Raw genomic sequence first — 25,897 nt, 5'->3', positions numbered from 1 at the left:
ACAAACAAAACCCTTACATTGAACCTCTTAGAGTTGGGGACCGTCTGTGTATAATACACATAGGTGCCTGTATCACTGTGGGGTAGGGGCACACTGCAGAGCTTTCCATGGCTGCACCTGAATAGAGGTGCATGCTGTTTTACTTCAATCCAGCTTCCTAAAGTGACACACGTTCTTAGAATATATTTTCATCAGAACCCTCTGCAACAATCCCACTACATGAGAAAGAAGCCAAGATTACAAAAAAATTCCACTCATCCCGATCTTCCCCAGGTCCTTACTTGTTAATGTTGCTGCCTTCTTTCAGTCGCTCCCCCGCCGCTCCTGTCTTGGAAACTCTTTCACTCCCCGCCAGATCTACCAGGCTGACCTTACTGACTTTCTCTCCCGAGTTCTAGGTGCAGAGAACAAGAGAGAGAGAAATGATCCATGTAAATGCAAAACCAAGTGGACATCTACACAGAGATGGGGGCTGTGAGAACAGAAGCCATCTCACTCCAACAAGTATCGTAGGAGTTCAAATGGTCCAGAGAGTTATGTGTATTAGCAATTAATTTCATCATCAAATTTAAACTGATGTGAAAATGCAAGTGATGTGTTCTCTAGGTAGAAAATGAGTACAGTCAGCATTCCAGAACATAGTCTAAAAGCTGGTGCCTATGAAGAAATACTAGCATCTAATGTGATTTTCATAACAACCTTCCACAACCATGACATAGATTTAGTTGTTTTCTGGCTCATCTAGTAAGTAGGCGCAAAGTAAGATTTCCGGCCTCTGAATCCACACCTGAAACACGTCCTCTATGGAGACCCTCTGAGTTCTCCCCACCTCCACAGGTTCTGACCATTCCCTCACCCCAGATTGCAGGTCATAAAGTGTCTGGGTGATTATGATGTTGAACACAGCATGGGAGCGGCTGCTTTCTTCGTTCATGTTAGTGGCAGCCACAGTTCGAGACTTGTTTCCCTCAGACATCAATGACTCAATATCCTAGAGGCAAAGCATCAAGAAAACACCATTAACAAAATGTAACAACACAGTTCTGCAAACAGGTGTGCGCATTCAGTACAGTACCTCTCAGCCTTGCTCACAGCCCTCCATGAAAACCTTCCTGTCTCTCCCTCATAGAGTGCGGCTTGAGCTCCCACCCCTGACAGCTTCCATGTATACGAAGGTCAACCACAATTCTTTCTACTGAACAGCTGTCCTTTTTCCCTGTTAAGACTTTGACTTCTTGATAAGCTTCCAGGAGAGCTAGTGTTCACCAAGTATTCCAGATATACAAGAACAGTAGTTACCTTATTTAATGCTAACTTTCCTTTTTGTTGTTGTTGTTGGTCATGGGGCTTGAACTCTGGGCTTGGGTGCTATCCCTCAGCTCTTCAGCTGTAAGCAAGTGCGATACGGCTTAAGCTACAGCACTACTTCTTAATGCTAACTTTCCTAAGTCTATCAGCCTGGAATAGCTTTCTCCCACCTGCTCATCTGCTTCCCTTCTCCAATAAAAGTAGCTTCCTGAAGCCCCTACATTCTTTTTGTACAGTTGTTCCCATTATATATCTGAAGCCATGGGTACTTATGAAATGTTGGCTGAGTGAATCTGTGCTAGTCAGTTTTCCATTGCAGTGAAAACTCTTAAGCAAAATGGCTTAATGGAGGAATGTTTTCTTTGTCTCATGATTTCAGTCCATCATGGCAGGGAGGGTATAATGGAGCTGAGCAGGTCACATCATGGTGGACAGGAAGTACAGAGAGTAAGATAAGGTCTGCTAGTGGACATTCTCCTTTTTCTGCTTTATTCCATTTGAGACCTCAGTGCATGGGTGATGCTGCCTGTATTCAAGGAGAGTCTTCCCCTTTTTGGCTAATACTCTTTAGAAATGTGCTCAGAGAGACACATATTGGTGTCCTTTACTAATCTCAGATTCTACTTACTCCAGTCAAGTTGACAATCAAGCTTAGCCATTCCAGACCCTTATTAATGAAGTAATTTTCCAGGTTTTACATGAAAGAAGCTTAATTTCATGGTGGTCAAATAAGTTTTTCCCCCTATCAAATCAGAGGCAAAACCTGAATGCAAAGGAAGAGCTGCTTGGCTCTTACAAGTAAGTGACAGAGTGACATGGACACTGCCATCAGTTCCACTGTGCTGGGAGCCAGGCACATTAGTGAAGGTGCTGACTTAACACCTTTAGATCAGCAAATGTTCCATTCAGAATCTCAATGTTTTTAAAGCAAATGTTCCATTCAGAATCTCAATGCTTTTAAAGTGATAACTGGGTCTTATTTTTAAGTTGAGAAACACATATGCATATTTTTATTTAAGTCAGCTTAGGTTAATTTTAGTCATACTAAATCTAAGGCGATTATGGGTCAGTTACATTCTTTAGATAGCACAAGTACTGGGATTTTTTTTCCATTCATTCATTCACTTGCTTGTTCATTCATTTACATTCTTTAGCAACAGAAATAGCAGTTTGTGTATTATGAGATGTCCAAATTGATGACTGTGGAAATAAGAAGAGAACATTGAGTCCTGGCATAAAGATCCAGGGCAGTTAACAGAGAAAGGAGGCTAGAGGTCCTGTCAACAGAAGGGGTTGAATTAACCACCAAATATTGTCACTTAGGAAGAACAGTTTCAATGCAGTGGTAGCAGTAAAAGTTCTTAGCAACCCCAAAATGCTGGGCCTTGGTCCATACTGTAAAACCTTCACAATGAAGCAGCATGTAGAGTGTGATTCAATGCCCTTTCTTACTAAAGTGTAGTAATTTGAGGTCATGGAGTACCAATAAATTATCATGAAGTAACTACATGTAAATATATATCATACCACTTACACATTCTGACTTACTGCCGGGTTGTTTTGCTTTGCTTCTGTGGAAGTGCTGAGGATGGAATCCCAAGCTCTATACATGCAAGTGATTTTATAAAAATGACACTTACCTCAAAACTAGTGACAGCCAGTTGAGATAAGCCATCTACATAAGGTCCCAACACTTTATGCTCTCGAACTTTAAGAGACTGCCTACTCCTATAAGGAGAAGTGTTAAAAAGAATGAATGAATCAGACCAAAGTTGGAAGCTTTTGTTTCTTCTTTAAGCTCAGAAACTATGATATTATAACTTTAAAAGAGTTCTGTGTTGTTGTTGTTGTTGTTTTTAATGATTAAGGAAAAGGGTTCTCTGGGTACTAGTAGCTCATGTCTATAATCCTAGCTACTCAGCAGGCTGAGATCTGAGGATTGTGGTTTAAATCCAGCCAGGTAAGAAAGCCCATGAGAAAGCCCACCAGAAAACCAGAAATGAAGCTGTGACTCAAAGTGGTAGAGTGCTATCCTTGATAGAGAGAAAAAAAAGTCTCAAGGACAGTGAGGCCAGGTCCTGAGTTCAAGCCCTATACCTGACCCAAAAAGAAAAAAAAGGGGGCGAGGGGGAGAAAAAAAGGTTCTAAAAGCTACTTTATTTGGACTAGCAAAATAGCATTCCATATGAGGAATGTTTTTAATATTCTTATTTCTATTTAAAGTAGTGTGCTATTTTTAAAAATTCTATCTCTAGTCCCGAACTAAACGGCCAGTGCACAGCTGGATTGGGCTAACTTGTTTTAATAGATGGACTTCAATTTCAGAGAGAAGAAGAAAGAAAAAAGGAGAAGGAGAGGGAGGAGAAGATGGGAAAAGAAAAGAGAGGTGAGGGGAAGGGAGAAGGATGAAAAGAAGAAAAAAGGAAAAGAAATATTTAAAAAGAAGCATAAAAGGAACAGAAAAAGAAAAGGGAAAAGGAAAGCACATTCTTAGGAAAAATAATGTCATAATTTCTTGAGCAAATACTGAACAATAATAAAGTAATTTTAACTTTACATCTTCAAGTTATACTGATATATGTTGCTTCTATGTGGACAATTTTATATAGAAAAGGAGATTACATGCAACAGTTGTAGCAGCTGATATCTATACTTAGCACTGGCTCTGCTGGTGATGATTTTAGAGCCCCTTTGAATTTTTAAATGGCAACTCTACTTTGGAACCCATCTGAAGTGCTAATCAGACAACTGAGAATACAGGTAAACGTAACCATTCTATATTATGTAGGTCATGTTTTCCATAGCATTGGATTTTAATCATTTTTTGAATTAAGAGACAATGCTTAACATGTCTCAAGTGGAGTGAAAAAGGAACTATAACCATGGAACCCTTCCCAAGGTTTTGGATTGTATCCTAAGCACTCTTGCTTATCTCATTTAATCTCACAACACACAACCAAGTAGGTTTTACTGTGTTTGTGGATGACGAGTTCAATGTGACAATAAGCAGTTTTGTTGGAGTTGAGAAAAGTGCCCGTCTTCAAGATAGAGACTCTGAAGCAGATGGCCCAGAGCTCTTGGCTCACTGTGTCTGCACCACTGAAGATTCTATCACACCATCTACCAGCAAGAAAAAGTGAATGGAACACACTATCAAAGGCTGACAATGGGTTTTAACATCTGGAATTCTTGCCCACTGCTGGTGGGTGTGTAAACTGGTATAAACACTTTACACTGTTTTTATAAAGTCTAGGGCCCCAGTAACTTGCAGTTCCACTCCTAGATGTATTTTCTAAAAACTCCTCCTATAAATCAGGAGACTGACCCAAGAATGCTCAGAACAGTACTGTGATAATGAAAAGCGGAAATCCTAATTATCCTGGAAAAGGGGTAAATTATGGCACAATCATAAATGAGATACTATGTAATTAAAAATCAGTGCATTAGTACTGTAAGAATGAATGGATGGAGCCGGGCGCTGGTGGCTCACGCCTGTAATCCTAGCTACTCAGGAGGCTGAGATCTGAGGATAGCGGTTCAAAGCCAGCCCGAGCAGGAGAGACCGTGAGAATCCTATCTCCAATAAACCACCAGAAAACTGGAAGTGGCGCTGTAGCTCAAGTGGTAGAGTGCTTGCCTTGAGCTGAAGAGCTGAGGGACAGCGCCCAGGCACAGAGTTCAAGCCCCACGACTGACAAAAAAAAAGAATGAATGGATGGGACTGTAGCGTAATGATAAGAGCACTACCTCAACATTTTTCAGTACCTACCACTCAGGTAAAAAATAACTCGGTGTGGTAGTACATGCCTATATACCAGAGGCACCAGTTTGTGGTCAACTAGAGCTACATTGGGGAGCGGAAGAATAAATTATTGGAAGGAAAAAACAAATCACCAAATCTATATACTATGATGTTGCCTATATAAACTTAAAAATTGTGCTAAATGATCTGTAAATGTTGAAGTAAGAGAATGAATTATAAACATGAAATTCCTAACAGCATTTATTTTAGGAAAGAGTAGGGAATAGGGTAAAAATCCAAGAGGAATATATGGGAAGCTTAAAAAACACTGGTCAGGTTCCACAAGTTATGCCAACTAGTGAGTAGACAGTTACTGATTTTTTTTTTCTTGTTGGTCGTGGGGCCTTAACTCTGGGTCTGGGCGCTGTCCCTCAGCTCTTCAGCTCAAGGCTAGCACTCCGCCACTTGAGCCACAGCGTCACTTCTGACTTTTTCTGTTATATGGTGCTGTGGAATTGAACCCAGGGGCTCATGCATACAAGGCAAGCACTCTAACACTGAGCCACCTTCCCAGCCCCAGTTATTGATTTTATTCTTCATAACTTCTAAGTGTTATAAATGTTCTTTTTCTATGCATTTAAATAGCTAATAACTCTTTAAAGCAAATAAAAACAGTCCTAAAATTGGATCGCTTCCTTAACACAAATCATTTTGATGCTGTGCCCTGATTTTATTGAAGATCACATGTGCTTATAAGTATTTAGAAATGCTACATGTCAGATGCTAAAAGAACTTAAAACTAATTTCCAATGATATGAGAAGGTGTTCATGATGTCAACAGGGTAAACTCAGGATACTGAACTGCATTTACTGAATGACTTTAAGACACAGGCACATTCACATAAAACACAGATGTGAAACACAGGATCAACGGGCACCAAAGTATTAACAGTGGTTATTTTTGACTCATCGGGTTAAAGTTCATTTTTAATTTTAATTTGTTTTGTGCGAGCCATAGGATCCCAAGGGATCTATGATTGGGTACAGGGAGAATGACTGATTCCAGTAGAGAAGTGCTGGTTATATAAGTGCTTATCCTATGTCTAAATAAAGACACAGGATTGTGTCTGACCTTCTGCAGTAATCCTGTCAAAAGACAAGAAGGAATGCCTTTGAGGACTTATCTGACGACTTCCTGATATCCTCTTTTCTACCTCTTGGAATGTGCCCTTTTAATCTGTTCCTGTAATTCCCTAAAGCTAGCCCGAGAACAATCTGAGGCTATAAAAGCAGAGGAAGGGAAAAATATCTTCCAGTTCAATCATGTGGATACGTTAAACTCATTCCCTGCCCTATGATGATACTGGAATATTAATTATTTAATATTAAAATATTAAATATGAGGTATCACTGCACAGGCATTTCTTCATCCATTGTCCCAGTATTTACTAGGTGAAACTGTCATCTTTTCAAACTGTATTTTCTAAATTTTCCTCAAATATGTATTTTAATATCAGTACAAAGCGAAAAAGCAAATGGCACACTTTTCTGTCAGAATCAAATGCATATGGTTTCCATCCCCTAGTTTTGAAAAAAAATATATGCGTGCTCAGGTTTCACCTTGGGTTTACTAAATGATTCTGTGTGAGTGAAGTTCAGGTCAATAGACCTGATTGCTCAGCAAATGAACTCACAACATAGACCATGATTTAAACATCTATTTCCAAGTGTAATTTTCTTTCTTTTTTTCAAGTTTAATTTTCAACTCCTAACTTACCCCTTAGGATCTAAAAGATCTCGAACCTTCTCGTTATAAATTTCCATATAGGATACTTCGACTTTAAAGGTCTGTGACTCATTTTGCTCCACAGAGATCCTTTTAAATAAAGCACAGCAGAGCCTTGGAATAAGGCCCAGCTGCTCAGCATGGCCCATCATGGAGAAGGATTTGCCTGAACCTGGAAGGGAGCAAACAGAAGGAAGAAAGGACAGAAAGAGTCAGCCGGCAATGTGTCAAACATATAAACTATCTTCTTCTTTCAGCTTAAGTCATATGGAATAAAAGCAAGAAACCAGCTGGACACCGGTGGCTCACACCTGTAATCCTGGCTACTCAGAAGGCTGAGATCTGAAGATCGTGGTTCAAAGCCAGCCCAGGCAGGAACATCCATGATACTCATCTCCAATTAACCATCAGAAAACCAGAAGTGGCGCTGTGGCTCAAGTGGTAGAGCACTAGCCTTGAGCTGAAGAGCTCAGGTACAGAGCCCAGGACCAGAGTTCAAGACCCAGGACTAACAACAACAAAAAACTGGTCCTCAAACCCAGGCCTGTGGACATCAGAGTTACTGCTGTTTACATCAAACTCACAGCCCTCAGTCTGAGATCCAGAGAATCCTTCCTCACACATGGATGTGTACAAATGCTACTCGCTAAGGTCACATACACTGAACCTAAGAATCATTAAATAGCCAGGCACCAGTTGCTCATGCCTGTAATCCTAAACTACTCAGGAGGCTGAAGTCTGAGGATCATGGTTTGAAGCCAGCTGGGACAGAAAAGTCCACATGGGACTCATCTCAAATTAACCACTCAAAAACCAGAAGTGGTGCTGTGGCTCCAGTGGTAGAGCACTAGCCTTGAGCACAAAGAGGCTCAGGGACAGTGCCCAGGAGCTGCACATATGCCCCACCACAATTGACAACAACAACAACAACAAAAATCACAAAATAATAATTGTACATGGAGTAGCCTGAGCAATATTTTACTGAATATACATAGTATGTAATATACTATGTCATTCATATATTCTCCTTTGCTTATTTATTCATTCCTTTCTCTAGTTGGAGGAAGTCATGGTCAGTGTGTTAAAGCTGGAGCCACTGATAGCTTCTATTGTGCCTGTTTCAGCCAACTGCTCCATTCATCACTGCTTTTGTACCCCAGTGAAAGTTTTCAGGAGGGGATGATTCTAAAAGTCTTTCTATTGTTTTCACTATAACATTTATGCTGAGAAACTGGTAAATACTTGTCTAGCTCAAATACAGGTTAAAATTCTAATTTAAGAAAATGACACTTAATAGACTGAAACTAGCTTTGCTCATTAATACTAAAATTAATCAATTACCAGAACTACTGCATTTTCCAGAAGAGGACTACTTTTGATCTGACACATTTTTCTGTAGCTAGCTTCTTAAAACTTTTTTTTTTCTATTTTGAAGCTTTAAGAACTATGTAGTCAAGCCTGCAGACGTAACTCAGTGATACAGCTCATGCTTAGTATGTATGAGGTCCTGGGTTCAACCTCCAGTACAAAATAAAGTACCCATTTAATATTATTGACTGTAATAAAAGCAATATTTTTACCTGTTTGTCCATAGGCAAAAATGCAAGCATTGTACCCCTGAAAGGCTTTCTCAAGAATTCCTTCCCCGAGGCACTGGAAAACCACTTCTTGACCTAAAAAACAAGACAAACAAAAAAATTAAAACTAAAGATAAGAAATGGATGTTTCTTTCCCTTAAGGTATCTATATTAACAACATACTGTCAGTCCTTCCAAAACATTAAAAGTATATTAAATGCTTACTGTATATACAGTGAAGTATGAAGAGCTGGTACACAATAAGCCCACCACATTCAAGGATTAATTACATGTGGTCTTGACTAAGCACAGTACAAAAACAATACAACGAGGCAAAATAAACTTCAGAAGCAATAGTTTTACATTCTCCTGCATGCATTACGCAGTTCCAGTGCTGCAGAGAAGTTCAGTCAGGCCCATGTTAGCACCAATTTTGTTTAAATCTCTGCATGATCTGCCAAGTGCTTCCCTGCCTTGGTTTTATGAAAATATTCTTCTATAAAACAGTGGTGCCACAAAAGCAGCGTAAAAGTTATAGTAATCCTCCAAGCCCAAAAGGATTTGTAATCTGCGTAACTGAAGCAGTAGAATGAACATTTTAGGTAGGTTGAAAGGCTGCATGTCTTTAGTGGAAAGTGGCCTGTGTTACTGAAGAAAATGAATCAAGCATTCATAGTAAGTACTAAACTCTGCACCTTGAACATTATTTACAGTTTTTCCTTGAGGCTGGTCTCCTTGGTAGCATGGACTCACCAACATCAAGAATCTACCATATGCAATTTCATCCTCCCCAGCTTGACAAGGTTGTGGTAGTTGCCCAGACTAGTCTAAAATTCATGGACTCCAGTAGCTTCCCCAGTAGCTGAGACTACAGGTATGTACTACTATAACTGGCTTGATATTTTATGATAATTTTATGAAAATGTATGATTCCCTAGTGTTTCCTTCTGATATTTCCTGAAAGCTTCTTTCTCATTTTCAGTGGGTCATACGGAAGCATCATTCAAATTTAGTTTTTTCTTAGGACTTAGTGTCTAAAAATGTCACTCAATATAAATTTTATAAACTCTCCATCTGGATACACAGCTTCCAAAGAACAAGAACCATGTCACACACATTTGTGCATCCCTTAGTGCCAAGCAACCACTAGTAGGGCTTCAGAAACACCCATGTCCACACAAGAGAGCAAGGCCAAATTCTCTTCCATGAGCTTCCCTGTCATTCTGCAGCTCTTAAGGTCATGTGCTATGTTATGATAGAGCAAGGTGAAGTGTAAAAGTGTGACAAACTTTAAAAAGATATAAGGCATCGTTTACTACCCTTAGAAATTAGAGACCTCCCTACATTCATTCCCAGTCACTCAGAGAATTAAAGTTATATTCTCCTTTCTCCATGTTCCTACAGTCCTTAGGATACTCACTATATGGTGTCTACAGAAGCTACTAGACCGAATGCCAGTTTCTAGTTGGATTGCCAGTGCCTGTTTCTGACACTGGAACAACACCCTGAGGTCAGAGACCATAATTTCTTCATCTTTGTAACCCAGGGCCTACTGTAAAATGCTTGATACCTGCTCAAACAAGGAGTCAGTTTCATCATTTTATCCTACAGGACATTGGAAAATCCTTTCATATTCAAAAGTAATATACAATGAGCTTTTGGTTGTATATTTTTCTTTTATGCAAAGTTGATTTTTTTGAATCTCCCTTGTTATACCATCATACAATATGATTGCAAAATGTGACTTTCATAGAGTGGCAACATGTAAAACTGATTAATATCCTTAACCATTAAGCTGCCAAATAATATTATTTTGACAAGACTAAATATTATTGGTTTGAAGAAATTGTATTTTTAATTAAAAAAAACAGAAATGAACCCACAGACCTATAGCCAACTAATCTTCGATAAGGGAGCTAAAAATATAGAATGGAAGAAAGACAGCCTCTTCAGTAAATGGTGCTGGCAAAATTGGTTAACTACTTGTAGAAAACTAAAGCTAGATTCTTATATATCACTCAGCACCAGAATCAACTCCAAATGGATCAAAGACCTTGGAATCAAAGGAGACAGGATGGAATAGGAGAAACCCTAGGTCTCCTTGGCACAGGCTGAAATTTTCTCAATAGAGACCCAGAAACACAACAAAGCAAAGAAAGGTTGGACAAATGGGATTGCATGAAGTTGCAGAGCTTCTGCACGGCAAAGGACATAGCTAGCAAGATCAGTAGAAAGCCCATGGACTGAGAGGAGAACTTCACTAGCCATACAACGGACAAGATCTCATATCTAAAATATACTTGGAACTCAAAAAATTAAATCCCCCAAGAAACTTCTCTGAAGAGGAAAGAAGGATGGCCAATAGACACATGAAGAAATGCTCAACCTCCCTAGCCATAAAAGAAATGCAAATCAAAACAACAGTGAGATACCATCTCACAAAAGTTAAAATGGCGAGAATCAAGAACTCTAAGAACAATAGACGCTGGAGGGGATGTGGACAGAGGGGAACCCTACTGCATTGTTGGTGGGAGCGTAAACTTGTTCAACCACTTTGGAAAGTAGTATGGAGTTCATCAAAAGACTCCACATAGAGCTCCCCTATGACCCAGCAATCCCACTTTTGGGCATTTACCCAAATGATCACAAACAAGACCATACTAAAGCTACCAGCATAACTATGTTTATTGCACCATTATTTACCATAGCTAAGATATGGAACCAACCCAGATGCCCCTCAGTAGATGAATGGATCAAGAAAATGTGGTATATATACACAATGGAATTCTATGCCTTCACCAGAAAGAATGATACCACTCCACTTGTTAAGAAATGGAAAGACTTGGAAAAAATTGTATTAAGTGAAGTAAGCCAGGCCCAAAGAAACATAGGTCCCATAGTTTCCCTTATTTGTAGTAACTATATCTGAGACAAGCAGAAAAGGTCAGATAAGTTGTTAAGTGAAATGAACCCCAAGATAAGGACACAAGTGGTTTTTCTTTCTTGCTATTGGTTCTAACACATTTATAAGGTGATTTTTTTTTGTTCTTTGTCCCTCCCCCACGGTATAACCCCTCTTTTCACTGTATTTGATGTTGGTATAATTTGTGGAGGGGAAGGGAAAAACAAATTGTTTAAATAGGGATACAGGTGGACCCATTGCAACAATGAGATGTACAAGACGTTATGTAGAAAAATGAATTTTACAACTTTGGTGCGGCTGGCTTTGAACCTGCCTCCTGAGTAGCTAAGATTACAGGTGTGAGCCACAGGCCCCCGGCTATGAGTACTTTTCTTTTGGGACAATGTCATCCCTTCCCTTGCTCTCTCCCAGTTTTTCCCTCCCATCCCCACCCACAAGTTGTTTAGTTCATTGTTAACAACTGTCTAGTGAGTACCACTGCTGCATTTGTTCAGCCTTTTTCCCTCCATGAAATAGTATTATTTTTTCAATTTAGAAAAAGTATTGTATAAACAGCTGGCAGGAGAATGAACAGACCTGAAGGCAAACCTACAATGGAAGATGCCATACTTAACTGGCTGTACATACCTACCCTAGAGAAACTCCCTCGAGGATGTCTTGGCAGCATCTTTCACAATGGAATCAAGTTAAATTGGAATCAAGTTAAATTCCACTAGTACGCAAACAGATGCCTCCTACGTAACTATTTTATGATGGAATATTCCAAATTTACACGATCTTATTTCTCTATTCCTTCTGTCCCAGCACAGTCTGGTGCCTAGGAGACGTTAGAAATATGTTGATTAACTCTGGGGCTTAGAATATGGATGTATTCATAAAAGTCCTTCCACAGGGTTTGTTGTGAAGATTGCCTAAAGATATGTGCCTGCATACATGTGCTCCAAGAATAAGGTATTGCCAATGTTATTTATCCACTACACTTACACTTGACAACGTGCTCTTATGGTATAGTCAAATAAAATAGGCGTCTTTTGCTCACTGAGCAAGTATCTGACCACTCGGAAGTACCTTTCATACACATCAATATTTTTTGTTCCCATTTTTCTCAAAGCATGTTCCTAAACTGAAGATATTCCCATGTGAACAGTTCACATGTTGCAAATTTAGCCCCCATACAACAATGTTGACAGGTAGGACCTGTAAGAGGCACATAAGCAGAGCCCTTATCCTATCTGTGTCTGTCACAAAAGCAAGTACAACCAAGTATGCTCGGGCTCACCATGTGATGCCTTCAGCCATGTTACAAAACAACAAGAATGACCTCTGCAGACACAGCCCCTCCATCATGGGTTTCCCAACCTCTCTAAGACAACACACTTACATTCTTTTTAAATTATCCAAGAATTCTCTTATAGCAGCACAAAACAGACTAAGACAAAGAACTTGAGCTATTGAAAGGATTCAAATGTGGAAAAGGACTGTGGTCAGAGATCTGATCACAGCTTCACAGAACCAGAGGTCATTAGCCAATCAAGACTCTATTCCTCTATCAGAGGTCATTAGCCAATCAAGACTCTATTCCTACGTCAGGAAATGAAATGTTATTCTTCTGATTTCTGCTCCCAGTGCAGAATAAGCTGGAGTTATATGCTTCTCTTGGTACAAATGGGTTTTTAAAGTAAAGACGATTACTTGGAAAGAAATAAATCAAACAAACTAGGATATGTACATTAAAACAGCAGGAAAATTAACCAAACAAAGAATGTTCCAATGTATAAAAATAAATTTTAATTTGAACTATGTCCAAATTATTACAAATAAATACGGCATGAAATAACCTATTTAACCTGCATTTATGCTATGAAGGAGAAGGAAGAGAATTAATCTTTACCTACTGTCTTGCTTGCAACACAACTTACATATTTTATCATTTTATATTATTAAGTGGTCATAATGTCAACTAAGGTAGGTATAAGTTAGGAGCGGACAGGTTGACTGGGGCTCTGAAAGACTAAGTCATTTGTTCCAGGGCTCACTGTAAATAAATGGCAAGCAGGATGTGAATCTGCCTCTATCAAGCATTAGACGTTTAGCCTGATGTTTTCCCATCAGTAACTCATGCTGTACAACACTGGCAATCAATCAGCTTCTCCACCTCAGGTCTCCACAGAATGTTCTACAAACCCCTAGAACTTATCAGATTGCATTAGTTATTTCTCCCTTTTGTCTCAACTACTCTACTGTGAGCTCTGTAAAAACAGAGGCAACCTCATCTTAGTAGTTTGTGTGGCAATGTGGCAGGCATTTTGGGTTATTGTATTATTCTTGTGTTGACACCAAGGCTCTCAGACTCAAATATTTGAAATTGAAGGCCCTTTCCTCATTAGTGATCATTATGCCATCAAAAGATTGTTCTTTGAACGTAAAAAGAAAAGTTTGGTTCTGTTAGTTTACACTTTGGTTTTGGTACAGCTGTTTCTGACGTTCGAGATAGCACCAAAGGACTATACCAGGCCTTTGTCAAATAAGCCAGTGGGAAATGAATAGATGTCAGTGTAATATGTATGAACTAACTGAATAATGTGGTTAAGAAATTACAAGTCATTCCTTTACTGACATGATCTTCTCCTAGGCATCGTAACAATAAGTACACAGGGCAATAATAATAATAAATCATTCCTTCCAATTTCTACTAGTATACATATATTGTTTTAGAAAAGTCCAGTTCTTTTAATTAGTTGTGCTTTACCGATAGAATATAACAACTCAAATTTATACAACTTAACAAAATTTTATTTATAACTATGAGAGGGGAAAAAAAAGCTAATAGAACATGAAAAGAAGCTATTATACTGTTTTACTGAGACTTTTTTTTTCATTTCCAACCTTAAATACTACCTTGAGGTGCCATTAATAAATAGATAGATGAGGGGCTGGGAAGATGGCTCAGTGGTAGAGTGCTTGCCTTGCATGCATGAGGCCCTGGGTTTGATTCCTCAGCATCACATAAGCAGAAAAAGCCAGAAGTGGTCCTGTGGCTCAAGTAGTAGAGTACTAGCCTTGAGCTGAAGAGCCCAAGCCCAGAGTTCAGGCCCCACAAATGACCAAAAAAAAATTGAAAATAAAAATAAATAAATGGATGGAATACAAAGAACTATTATGAAGTACATGTGTTTTCACGTACCTAAATGATTTCTGAAGAGAGTGAGACACATTTTAACTATGGACTCATATTCATTCTCCTCAAAGAGAAGTAATAATGAACATTCCCCTACCTTTTTTTTTTTTGCTGGTCCCGAGGCTGGAACTCAGGGCCGGTGAGCTGTCCCCTGAGTTCCTTTTACTTAAGGTTAGCACTCTACCACTTGAGCCACAGCACCACTTTCTGTGATTTAATTGGAGATAAGAGTTCCACAGACTTTCCTGCCCTGTCTGGCTTTGAACTGCAATCCTTAGATCTCAGCCTTCTGAGTGGCTAAGATTACAGATGTGAGTCCCAGTTTACCTTTACCTATTAGTACTGTTAAATAGCTATTTCACTTTCCATTGAATGAATAACTGATACAATCAGTTCCCTACTGCAGACATTTAGATTTCCTTTAATTTTTCTGAAATGCATACTCTTGTATGATCTGGGTGCACTTTCTCATTGCCTTCAGAGGGAAAACAAACGAAGAGCCGACACTGATGGCTCATGTCTGTAATTCTGAATACTGAAGATAGGAGGATCCAGGATCAAAGGCAGCCAGAGCAGGAATACCTATGACATTATTATCTCCATGGAACCAAAAAGCTGAAATAAAGCTGGACTGAAGTAGTAGAGTGGTAACCTTGAGCAAAAAAAGCTTAGGAACACACCCAGGCCCTTTGTTCAAACCCCAGGCCTGGATACTCACACACATAAACACCACTACCATCACCACCATCACAATCAACAAAAACAACAATTAACCTGTTAAGTTATCTAAGCAAGTTAGGAGATGTAGGAGTCCTATTTTCCAAAATTCTCAACACCACTGCCTATTCTCAACCTTCTTAGTATCCAGAAGCTTAGAAAACATAAAGAACTCTGATCTGTTAACCTCCCTTTCCTGATCATTGCTCATTCATATTTAGTCTTTAGTAAATGGGTTACTTAAGTCTTGGTTTCATTTTATAAGTCAGTTGGTATAGCTACTCTTTCTTATTAACTTAAAAATGTTCATTATTGCTGCCCACCAGTGGCTCACGCCAATAATCCTAGCTACTGAAATCTGAGGATCACAGTTCAAAGCCAGCCTGGCAAGTAAGTCTGTAAGATTCTTATCTCCAACTGACCACCTAAAGGCTGGGCAGCTCAAGTGGTAGAGCACCAGCCTTCAGCAAAAACACTCAGGGAGAGCAGCCAGGCCCTGATTTCAGGGGAGGAAGGGAAAGAAAGAGGGGGAAGGAGGGGGAGAGAGAGATAGAGTGTGTGTGTTAAAGGGGTTCTTTAAAGAAATTAATAAGGGGCTGGGAAGGTTGCTCAGTGGTAGAGCGCTTGCCTTGCATGCCTGAGGCCCTGGGTTCGATTCCTCAGCACCACATAAGAAAAAAGCTGGAAGTGGTGCAGTGGCTCAAGTGGTAGAGTGCTAGCCTTGAGCTGAAGAGCTGAGGGACAGCGCCCAGGCCCAGAGTTCAGGCCCCACGACCGGACCCAAAAAATAAAAAATAAAAAAATCAATAAGCTACATCAATAAAATTGTGAATGGCAGAATCTACCAAGTTCTTCTGGAGCCATTTTAGCTATGAAGGCCTGGCTAGAGTTATTCTTACCCAACACTTTTGTCTACCGACCTTCAGGATACCTCTGTTTCACACTACTATAATAAGAACAGCTGTAAAACTGGCCAAACTGCCCACCAAAGCCTGCAAGTGGCCGCACCTCAGCCTGCCTCAGAATACAGGCCATGCTGAAGACCTATGGATAAACACTTGAAAAAAAATCACGTTCCACAAAGACTGAAAGCTTTTTAGACATCCTATTCACGTCTATTTTTTGAATGTAACAGTTCCCTTTCTTAACACAGAGGGAAAAAATGACTTGCCTACTGTTTTTTGAACCTTGGTTCACAAGAAAAGGAGCTGTTTATGCTGGCTGGTGAGAACCAGAGAATTCAAACAGTGCATGGGTGGATCCCATAAAAGATGCAATATCCCCACCCTAAATGTTTCCCAACTACAGTTTATACTCAAACACAATGAAGGGCAGTTTGTCTAGGGGAAAGCAGAGAAGCCAAGTTCAGAAGTCCTGTGACAGGGAAGATCTCCAAGTATCTGGTTCTGCCCCCAGACAATCTAAGAGAGGTCCTCATCACTGTGACACCCAAGAGCTGGTGATTTGTCAGTAGGAGCAATGTCAGGAGGGAGGTGGCTACTCAGCACATATCAGCCCCTGTGCTTGGCATGATGAGTGAACAGGGCAAGCCTGACCTCATTGTTAACAACCCTGACCATGATGCCAATTTCCTCTGGGGTTTATAATCAGACCTCCTACAACCATGTGGACAAGTCATAAAACATGATGTTGGAACAGTAAAGAGAGCTCCCCTATGGAGTTTCTGCAAGCAAAACCACTGACCTGAGTCACCCAGCCCTGAGTCACAGACGATACAGATCTTTGCAAAGCTAACACCCTTGCGTCTCCACGCTTGCACACAACCCTTCTTCCTGGGGACAGCAGCAGAGGACTCACAGCTACTATGTGTACACAGTAGGAGTGGAGAAAACTAAGGTACTTCTGTCTACATAGTAAGGCCCTGACAATAAAGCACTAAGGGAGAGAAACTGAGAACAAAGAGAAAATGCACCAGTCACCAATATTGTCACATGTCTCATTACCGAAGAGGCAGAGTGGGACAAGGTCTAGAAAGAAACAGAATGGCATAAACCCCATGCTGTCTACAATGTGCAGTAATCAAGATGACACACACCGACCATTGCTGCATAAAACCCTATAAGCATGGCAATGATGCATAGGCTAGACCTGACAGGCACAGAATACTTTCTATTCTAAAGTAACTAAATGGAAGAGTTCAAATCATGGATATGATTTGAACTCATGGTGAGTTTGAACTCCCAGTGCTCCCAAAGCCCATGTGATATAAAGGCTTAGTATCCAGGAAGTGCTACTGGAAGGTGGTAGAATAATAGCACCTTGGGCGAGATCCTTGGGTCATGGCAGAAATGTGTTTGAAGAGGGTTGTAGCAGTAGCTCCCCTGCTTTCTCTCCCTGTTTTCTTCTCCCTTTCTCTCCCTCTTTCTTGCTATGACATGCGTTTTCTTTCCATGACATCTGCTGCCATGAACCATTGTCTATCACAGGACAGAACCAAGGCAGGTAGGCCAACCAACCCTGACAGGAACCTTTAAAATTATGAACCAACCCCGCCATGCTGCCACCCCCCCCAACAAACAAAAACAACCCTCTTTTCTTTTTTTATGAGATAATTATCTGAAGAATTTCATTACAGTGACAGAAAGCGAACCAATTCAAACACAATCAATGATCTGATCAGTTTCCTTTCTTTTCCCCCTGCGTCTTTTCTCATGAAGTGGTGGGGTTAGTGGGGAGAGGCTGGTGCTCTGTATTTGTGACTTGGAATTCCTGTGGGCTGCCTCCTTTGTAAGGGTGTTTTCCCACTTCTAAACAGGGCTGACAGCCACAGCGATTCTGATGAGTCTGGGCTTGACAGGTGGCCTAGCTCCAAATCAGAGCACCTGGACAGCACAAGACCAGACAAGTCTTCCACACACAGCTCAAGGGATAAAGAATGTCTAAGTTGGATGAGGTTTTAATGAATCTCTTTCTCAAAGAAATGGAAATATAGCTCTAAAAACTTCTCATGTTGGGTGACTTCACATGAGGTATGAATTAAATGACAAGAAAAAAAACCCTACAGAATTCAGATAAAGGGACCAAAATTCTTTAAGGCTAGATTTAAATTAAATGTTAGGATTTAATTTTTAATCAGCTACAGCAGTTTGCCATGCAGGAGCTTGGTAAGGAACCTGAGAAACTGGGCCATGGGGTAAAGGTAAACGATGGGGCCATTTTCCACAGTGCATTCCAAGAGCTATCAGCATTGCAAACCTTGGAAGTGTCAATGCACAGCATGGCGTGGGGTGACTCAACCAGATGGTTGTTTCCAACTGCACTGGACTGGGCATGAGCTTGGCTCTTTTCTGTTGCTGTTATTGCTGGATAAAGTGGCTGACTCACTGAGGAGGAGTCAGGAGTCACACAACCGCTGTCTGGCACTGGTGCCAAGGATGAAAGAAGAAAATGAAGTGGCCTCCACTGTGAAGTCGGCCTCACAGAGAATGCGTGCTGGAGTTACTCAGGAGGGGCTGGCACATAAAACAATAGATGTCAGAGGAAACGTCCCTTTGTTTCTGCCTGCTCAACCGATGACGCTTTGCACTGTCTCTCCAAGGAAGTAGCAGAGTTGGCTCAGCATCTCTTCTGCATAGTGCAGAGCATAGTATTTACAGCTCTTGGGGAAAGTTAAAACAAAGCCCAGAGTAAACACATGTCTTCAAGACTCCAGAGAACTTTTGACAGGAGGGAGAAGGCGTTAGTAGCATTCCTGGCTGGGTTCCAGGCCTGAGCACTCCAAGAGTTTCTTCAATAAGGTCTCTTTTTGGAATGGAGAGAGAAAGGCCTGGACAGGAGAAGAACTCACAAACTTTTCTCTAGCTGACTTAGTCCACATTTACCCATTCTTAGCTTTGTCGGAGGTAGAAAGGCCGCTCTAAACCTCAGTTTTCTCATCTGTCAAATAGGGACAATAACAGTTTCTATCTAATTGGGTGTTTGGTGATCACATTACTCACTACATGTAAGAGGATTAGAACAGTGCTAGGAACTTACTGCTCAGGACTATATTTCATATTATAGCTACTGTTATCCATCCCTACAAATACAGGTGTGCCAAAGGATATCTCTGGTGTCAACAAACTCCTACAACCTGGGTGCAATCAGAGAAAGTATAAAAGATGGTAGGGTTGAGTAGAACTAAGGGAAATAGATGTGAGAAAGAAAGAAACATTTTATATATATATATATGTATGTATGTATGTATATACACACACACACAATACACGTACAGAATATATAACAAAAATATGTACACACAGCAGGTGCTGGTGGCTTATGCCTGTAATCCTAGCTACTCGGGAGGCTGAGATCTGAGGATATAGATTTAAAACCATCACAGGCAGGCAAAATCTGTAAGAGCCTTATTTCCAGCAACCAGAAGAGGAATTGCCTTGAGTAGGAACACACACACACACACACACACACACACACACACACACACACACAGCTCCACTTCCAACTTTTTGGTGGCTAACTGCAAATAAATCTCACTAGCTTTTCTGCCTGTGCTGGCTTTGAACCTCAGTCCTCAGATCTCAGCCTCCTAAGGATTCTAGATGTAAGGCACCAGCACTCGGCTTTTTTAGGAAGACTCAACTGTATTTGCCCCTTAATAGGTTTATGTCACTTGTACTTCTCTGTAATTATACGGTGTAATTAACATAAATGAAGAGCAAGCTGCTAATTCTATGAAAACTTAAATGCTCAGAAACAATTTGATTAAAGTGAGTCAAGAATGTTCAAGTCAGGGGCTGGGAAGGTGGCTCACTGGTAGAGTGCTTGCCTTGCATGCATGAGGCCCTAGGTTCCATTCCTCAGCACCACATAAGCAAAAAAGCTGGAAGTGGCACTGTGGCTCAAGTGGTAGAGCACTAACCCTGAGCTGAAAAGCTGAGGGACAGTGCCCAGGCCCAGAGTTCAGGCCCCACAACAGACAAAAAAAAAAGTCAGGTATATCTGAGCAATTCCTACTATAAAAAAGAAAAATGAAGAAAGAGTCATATTCAGGATTTTTAAAATAAATGTCTTTTAGTATGGCAAAGATCATTTGTAACAATCATATATATTGTAACAATTTATATCTCAGATCATAAATCATATATCATTATAATAACTTTTTAATAACCAACTATGAGTGTTCCTAGTAACTATAGGGAAATTTTCTATGATTTAAACCTAATAGCTAACTATTCTTAAGTATTTCCTCCATTAGGCACTCGCTGTGTGCCTAATAAACATACCTTCACTTTACTATTGCCTAATGTCACCCAGCTGAGAAGTGACAAAGCCACGATTTGAGCCCAAGAAGGCTCACTTCAGAGCCTTTGCTTTTAGCTACTTCTTAGAAATGTGACTTTCATTCAAATCGAGCACTTCAAACAGTAAAATATATTCTGTCTCCTCACTCCTCTTGCTTCAGCTAAGGAATGTGAAATCAATCATTTCTACCTCTGAGTACATAACCCCTACCATCAGGAGCAAAGCACAACCAACCCCCTCCCTCCCCCTCCCTACCACAGAGCAACCGTGAACAGAATAAGAGGCAGATGTACAACCTATCTCCTGAGTTGCAGGATATTAACAATGCCTGAACACACATGCTTTCACCAAATTTGAACATGCCATATGGTTAGAATGGTTAACATAATCTCTAAGTCAACAAGACCAGGAGAAGCATTCTCAACTTCTTTGACCCCTACATATACCTGGCATTAAACTAATAGGAAACCAAGTAGAAAATTAAAAAAAAAAAACCCAAGGTGACTGCCACTTTTATCTACCAACATAGTACATTTTAGGAAATTTTTTAGCTATTAATTCATTGTCAAGAATACATTAAATGCAACTGGGCACGGTAGCTCACCCCTATCATCCTAGCTATTCAGAAGGCTGAGACTGGGAAGATTGTGGTTGGAAGCCAGCCTGGGTAAAAAGTTGATGAGACCTCCCTATTCTGTCAATAACTAGGCACTAGAAGCGGGGAAAGGAGGGACAGGGATAGATAACTGTTAACCCAACTATATAGAATGCATAAATAGGAGATTTCAGTCCAGGCTGGCTAGGGGAAAAAGTGAGACCATATTCCAAAAATAACAAAAGCAAAAAGGGGAAGAAGTGGGTGGGGACATGGTTTAAGTTGTAGAGTACCTGACAGGCAAGTACATGTTCAAAGTACCATGATTCCCCCAGTTCCCCAAAGAAAATGAGTATCTTACTTGTAATCAGCAGTGACTTAAATATTTATAAAGATGCTCAAGTTGACCAGAATTAGCTACAATAAAGAACTTCCATGTGGCTTTCTGTACAAGTGCAAGCATACTTGAAGTAGGGGGAGAATATGGGTTATGTATACCTGCTATGATTTAGGTTTCTAATCCAGCACTAAGGGTTTTTTGTGTTTGTTTGTTTTGCTCAGATTCAGAAGTATCAGCCAAAGCTGTGCACTGGTGGCTCACTTCTATAATCCTAGCTACTCAGAAAGCTGAGATCTGAGCATCTTGGTTCAAAGCCAGCCAGGGCTGTAAAGTCCCTAAAACTCTTATTTCCAATAAACCACTCAGAAAACAGGAAGTGGCACTGTGGCTCAAGTCACAGAGCACTAGCCTTGAGCTGAAGAGCTGAGGGACACCTCCCAAGCCCAGAGTTCAAGCCCCACGACCCGTCAGCCAGACAAACATGATAACTACCTGGCTCAAGGGTAAGAGGAGGAAGTGATAATACATTTTAAATGTGAAAATGCCTCAAAGAGTAACTCCATGCAATGCCAATGGCTTAACAAACAAGCCTTTGATTTATCCATCCCAGCTGTGCCACCAGCATAAAATGGCTGATTCACGTTTTCTCAGAGAGCTGGGGGGATGGTGGGGAGGGGGGCCACAGGCAGCCCTGAGATCCTACTAGGCCATGTCTCCACCCTGTCACAGAGGTAGTAAAAGGGATTCACAAAGGTTATCTTTATCTCCCCCAGAGCCTAGCAGCTTATAGCAAAGCCAGATCTCCTAAATCCCAGCACTGAGGTATTTTCTCTCCAAAGTACTAAAGCTAGTCACAGTGAGGCAACAGTAAAAATGATGATGAATATTAAGTGACAGCTTTCTATATGTCCAGTACTGGCTTAGGTACTTCACAAGAACATGTCATTTAGTGCTCAGATCAACCTCTTACTATGGTCATTCAGAACTATTACTACTCTTCACGTATGAGGAAACAGAAGCATAATGAGATTCAACTTCCACAGGTAGAAGGTGGAGGGGCCGACCCTTGGAGCCCACCATTGTCATCTGCTCCAACCAACCCACTGCAATGCCATTGCGCATACTCTCCGGAGAGCAGAAGCATTTTTCTTATAGCTTTTCATAAAGAGCCAAACATCACTGAGAATTAAACATTTTGACACACCATTCTTAAGAGCCCTTGATTCTCTTGGTCCTCTCAATCCATGCATGCCCCTCCCACCAGCCCCCAGTCTTGAGAGCTGCTTTGAAAGTCCAGAGTCAGTATCAATGATGCCATTATTCATTCAGCCTGACAAATAGGATGGCTTCAGGAAATAAGGATTTCCCCCTCTCCACTTCCCCTATTTCCCACCAGGGAATGAATGCTTCTCTCTTAATGTTTCTATTCACAGTTAAGAACTGCGATTTCTTTTTAAATGAAGGAAAAAGGGAAAATCAAATTAGTATGGAAACCAATCAACTAATCTACAAGTGGTACATTTACTAGGTAGATCATTTGGATGAAATATTGAGAAAAGAGCAACCAAGAAATTATGTTTTGCTAAGACAGTCACAGAATATATACAATAATGAAGATATCTAAAAAATAAAACAAACAAAAACTTTCCCCACGCTTTGTAAAGAGCCATTACTCTTTGAGCTAAGAGATATTCTTTCTGGGCTAACTGGACATGGTCTTTTGAAGTGTTCATGCAAGTAAACTTCAGGAAATGGTTTTTACTATCAGTATATTACAAATTTTTTTATACTTTTAAGGTATTTCTGAACATATAATGTAGAGCTACAGAAATCTTTTGTTCTGCAACTGAAATTCATCACTGGATTTAATGATTCTGCAGTTGGCTGAGAACAGTTTGTGGGCCACAGCTGTAGGGGGGAAAAAGGTCTTGTAACTGGGCACTGGTGGCTCTACCTGTAATCCTCACAAGAGGCTCACAGGAGGCTGAGATCGAAGGATGGCAGTTTGAACCTACCCAGGGCAGAAAAGTCTGTGAGGCTCTTATCTCCAATTAACCACAAAAAGCCACAAGTAGAGCTCAAGTGGTACAGTGCTAGTCTTGAGTACAAAAGCTCAGGGACACCACCGAGGCCCAGAGTTCAAGCCCTAGGACTGGCAAAACAAAAGCAAAAAAAAAACAAAAAAACCTTGTAACATTTAGAGTGAATTATCCGCAAATGTTGTTTGATAAGCATTTTTAAGTATGTTTTTTATTGTAAAAATAGTGTACAGAGGGGTTACCGTTACATGAGTAAGGTAATGAGTACATTCCTTATCAAGCATTGTTACCTCCTCCTTTGTTTTTCCTCTACCATCCCTTTCCTCCCCACCTCCCCAACTTTCCCCGCACCCATTTGTAAAGTTTGTTTTCAACATAGTATCTTGTACATCTCATTGTTACAATGGGTTAACCCTTATCCCTATTTAAGCCTTTTGTTTTTTCCCTTCTCCTCCCCAAATTAGAAAAGTGTATATACAAGATGCAGGGCACCAGAATCAAATACAGTGAAAACAGAGGTTATACCATGGGGGAAGAACATTCAAAAGAAACACATAGTACATTATAAATCACATAGTACATTATAAGTACATTAAAAACAATAGCATGAAAGAAAAAACCACTTGTCCCTGTCTTGGGGTTCATTTCACTTAAGATCATCTTATATGGCCACATGTACATGTCTTTTTACCTTTTCTGCTTGTCCTAGACATACACTAGTTACTGGGCCTGGCTTACTTCACTTAGTATAATTTTTTCCACGTCTTTCCATTTCCTAACAAATGGGGCAATGTCATTCTTTCTGATGGAGGCATAGAATTACATTATATATATCACATTTTTTGATCCATTCATCTACTGGGTTGGTTCCATATCTTAAGCTATGGTAAATAATGTTGTGATAAACATAGTTGTGCGGGTAGCTGTAGTATACCTTTGTTTGTGATCGTTTGGGTAAATGTCCAACAGTGGGATTGCTGGGTCATAGGGGAGTTCTATGGTAGTCTTTTGAGGAACCTCCATACTGTTTTCCAAAGTGGTTGAACAAGTTTACACTCCCACCGACATCCCCTCCAGCATCTGTTGCTATTAGATTTCTTGATTATAGCCATTCTAACTGGGGTGAGGTAGAATCTCAATGTTGCTTTGATTTCCATTTCTTTTATGGCTAGAGAGGTTGAGCATTTCTTCAAGTGTCTATGGGCCATTCTTATTTCCTCTTCAGAGAAGTTTCTCTTTAAATCTTTTCTGTTTTTTCTTCCCATGTTATTTTTTTCTTAAGGGTTTCCTACACTGAACACAGAATGAACACTGAAAGCATTGTTCTGAGACTTTTTGGTTTCCTGGGTTATATAAGAGGAATTAACAATAGACACTGGCTGGGGCATAGACTGGGTAGTGAGAAGTCACAAGGCCATGTGGTGGGGAGGTACATGGGTTTCCACTACAAACAAACTCTAACGTTCTATTCAGGTTCTATTCAGTAAATGATGAAGGGTCCTGGAAGATATTTGAGAACTGCATTAGAAGCTTTAGTTGAGAAGACTTATCTGCTGCATCCTGAATAATAGCAATTCAGAAGGTGAGACAGTGATGGGCTTTGTTCAGCTATAGCATCTGTCCCTTTTGGTGTCTGAAACCAAAGGAAATGGTCCACTGGTGTTCTTGATTTAAACCTCAAAGCACACATATCCAGCACACACACACACACACACACACACACACACACACACACACACACACACACACACACACACACACACAAACCACATACAGTACTAAAAATCCAGACAGTGTTCCAGACTTTGCAGAATTTATTACAAGTCCCAAAGGGATGATAAAAAAGACAAATTAATTACAACAAACATTAAAAATGAGCCATTCATTTTCATAAAATACATTACTGAAGTTGCAGGCAGGATGTCTGGAAAGGCTAATTTACTCAATGTGAGCAACTGAAGTAATCTTTCTAGCTCATGATGATTAACTTTTGAAAACACTGTCAACTAATTTCCCAACAAGTTCACTTTATGTAGCAAGAAAAGACCTAACAACCAAAAGCTAAGTTTCTGTAAGCATATAACTTTCTCTTATTGTCCAATCTTTTAAAACACACACACACATATATACCCTTTATAATACATATATACAAATATACATATGAGTAAATGTGATATGCATATGTAAAAAAGTAATTCAGTAAACACTGTTAATGTTATAAGGAGATTCTGAGTCCCCTTGTTATACTCTGAATTATTAGTTCAATGGATCTACTGTGAAAATGCTAACAATAGTCAATAACAATGCATTTTGTTCTTGAAAATCACTGAGGTTTTCAAGTATTTTTAGTACAAAAAATAAGTACAAGAGACAGTATGTTAATTAGCTTGATTTAGCTATTCCGCATTATACTATTTAAAAACATATTGT

The 25,897-nt window shown here is 40.1% G+C and overlaps 1 protein-coding gene across 1 annotated transcript in view; it reads right to left on the bottom strand.

The window, feature by feature from the left end:
* The window catches only part of Kif13a (kinesin family member 13A), a 159,245-nt gene that overhangs the window by 60,144 nt on the left and 73,204 nt on the right, over positions 1-25,897 (bottom strand). Inside the window, exons 5-9 of the mRNA XM_013030417.1 lie at positions 8,417-8,509; positions 6,828-7,008; positions 2,949-3,036; positions 857-991; positions 282-394 (exon numbers count right to left, since the gene is read on the bottom strand). Coding sequence (XP_012885871.1) covers positions 282-394; positions 857-991; positions 2,949-3,036; positions 6,828-7,008; positions 8,417-8,509 — 610 coding nt within the window. The remainder of the gene's footprint in view (positions 1-281; positions 395-856; positions 992-2,948; positions 3,037-6,827; positions 7,009-8,416; positions 8,510-25,897) is intronic.

This window comes from Dipodomys ordii, unplaced genomic scaffold (assembly GCF_000151885.1).
Source record: "Dipodomys ordii isolate 6190 unplaced genomic scaffold, Dord_2.0 Scaffold130, whole genome shotgun sequence".
NCBI classification, from domain to species: Eukaryota; Metazoa; Chordata; class Mammalia; order Rodentia; family Heteromyidae; genus Dipodomys; species Dipodomys ordii.
Note: the sequence above shows the minus strand (reverse complement) of the source record. Positions and strands in the feature narration are given on the sequence as shown.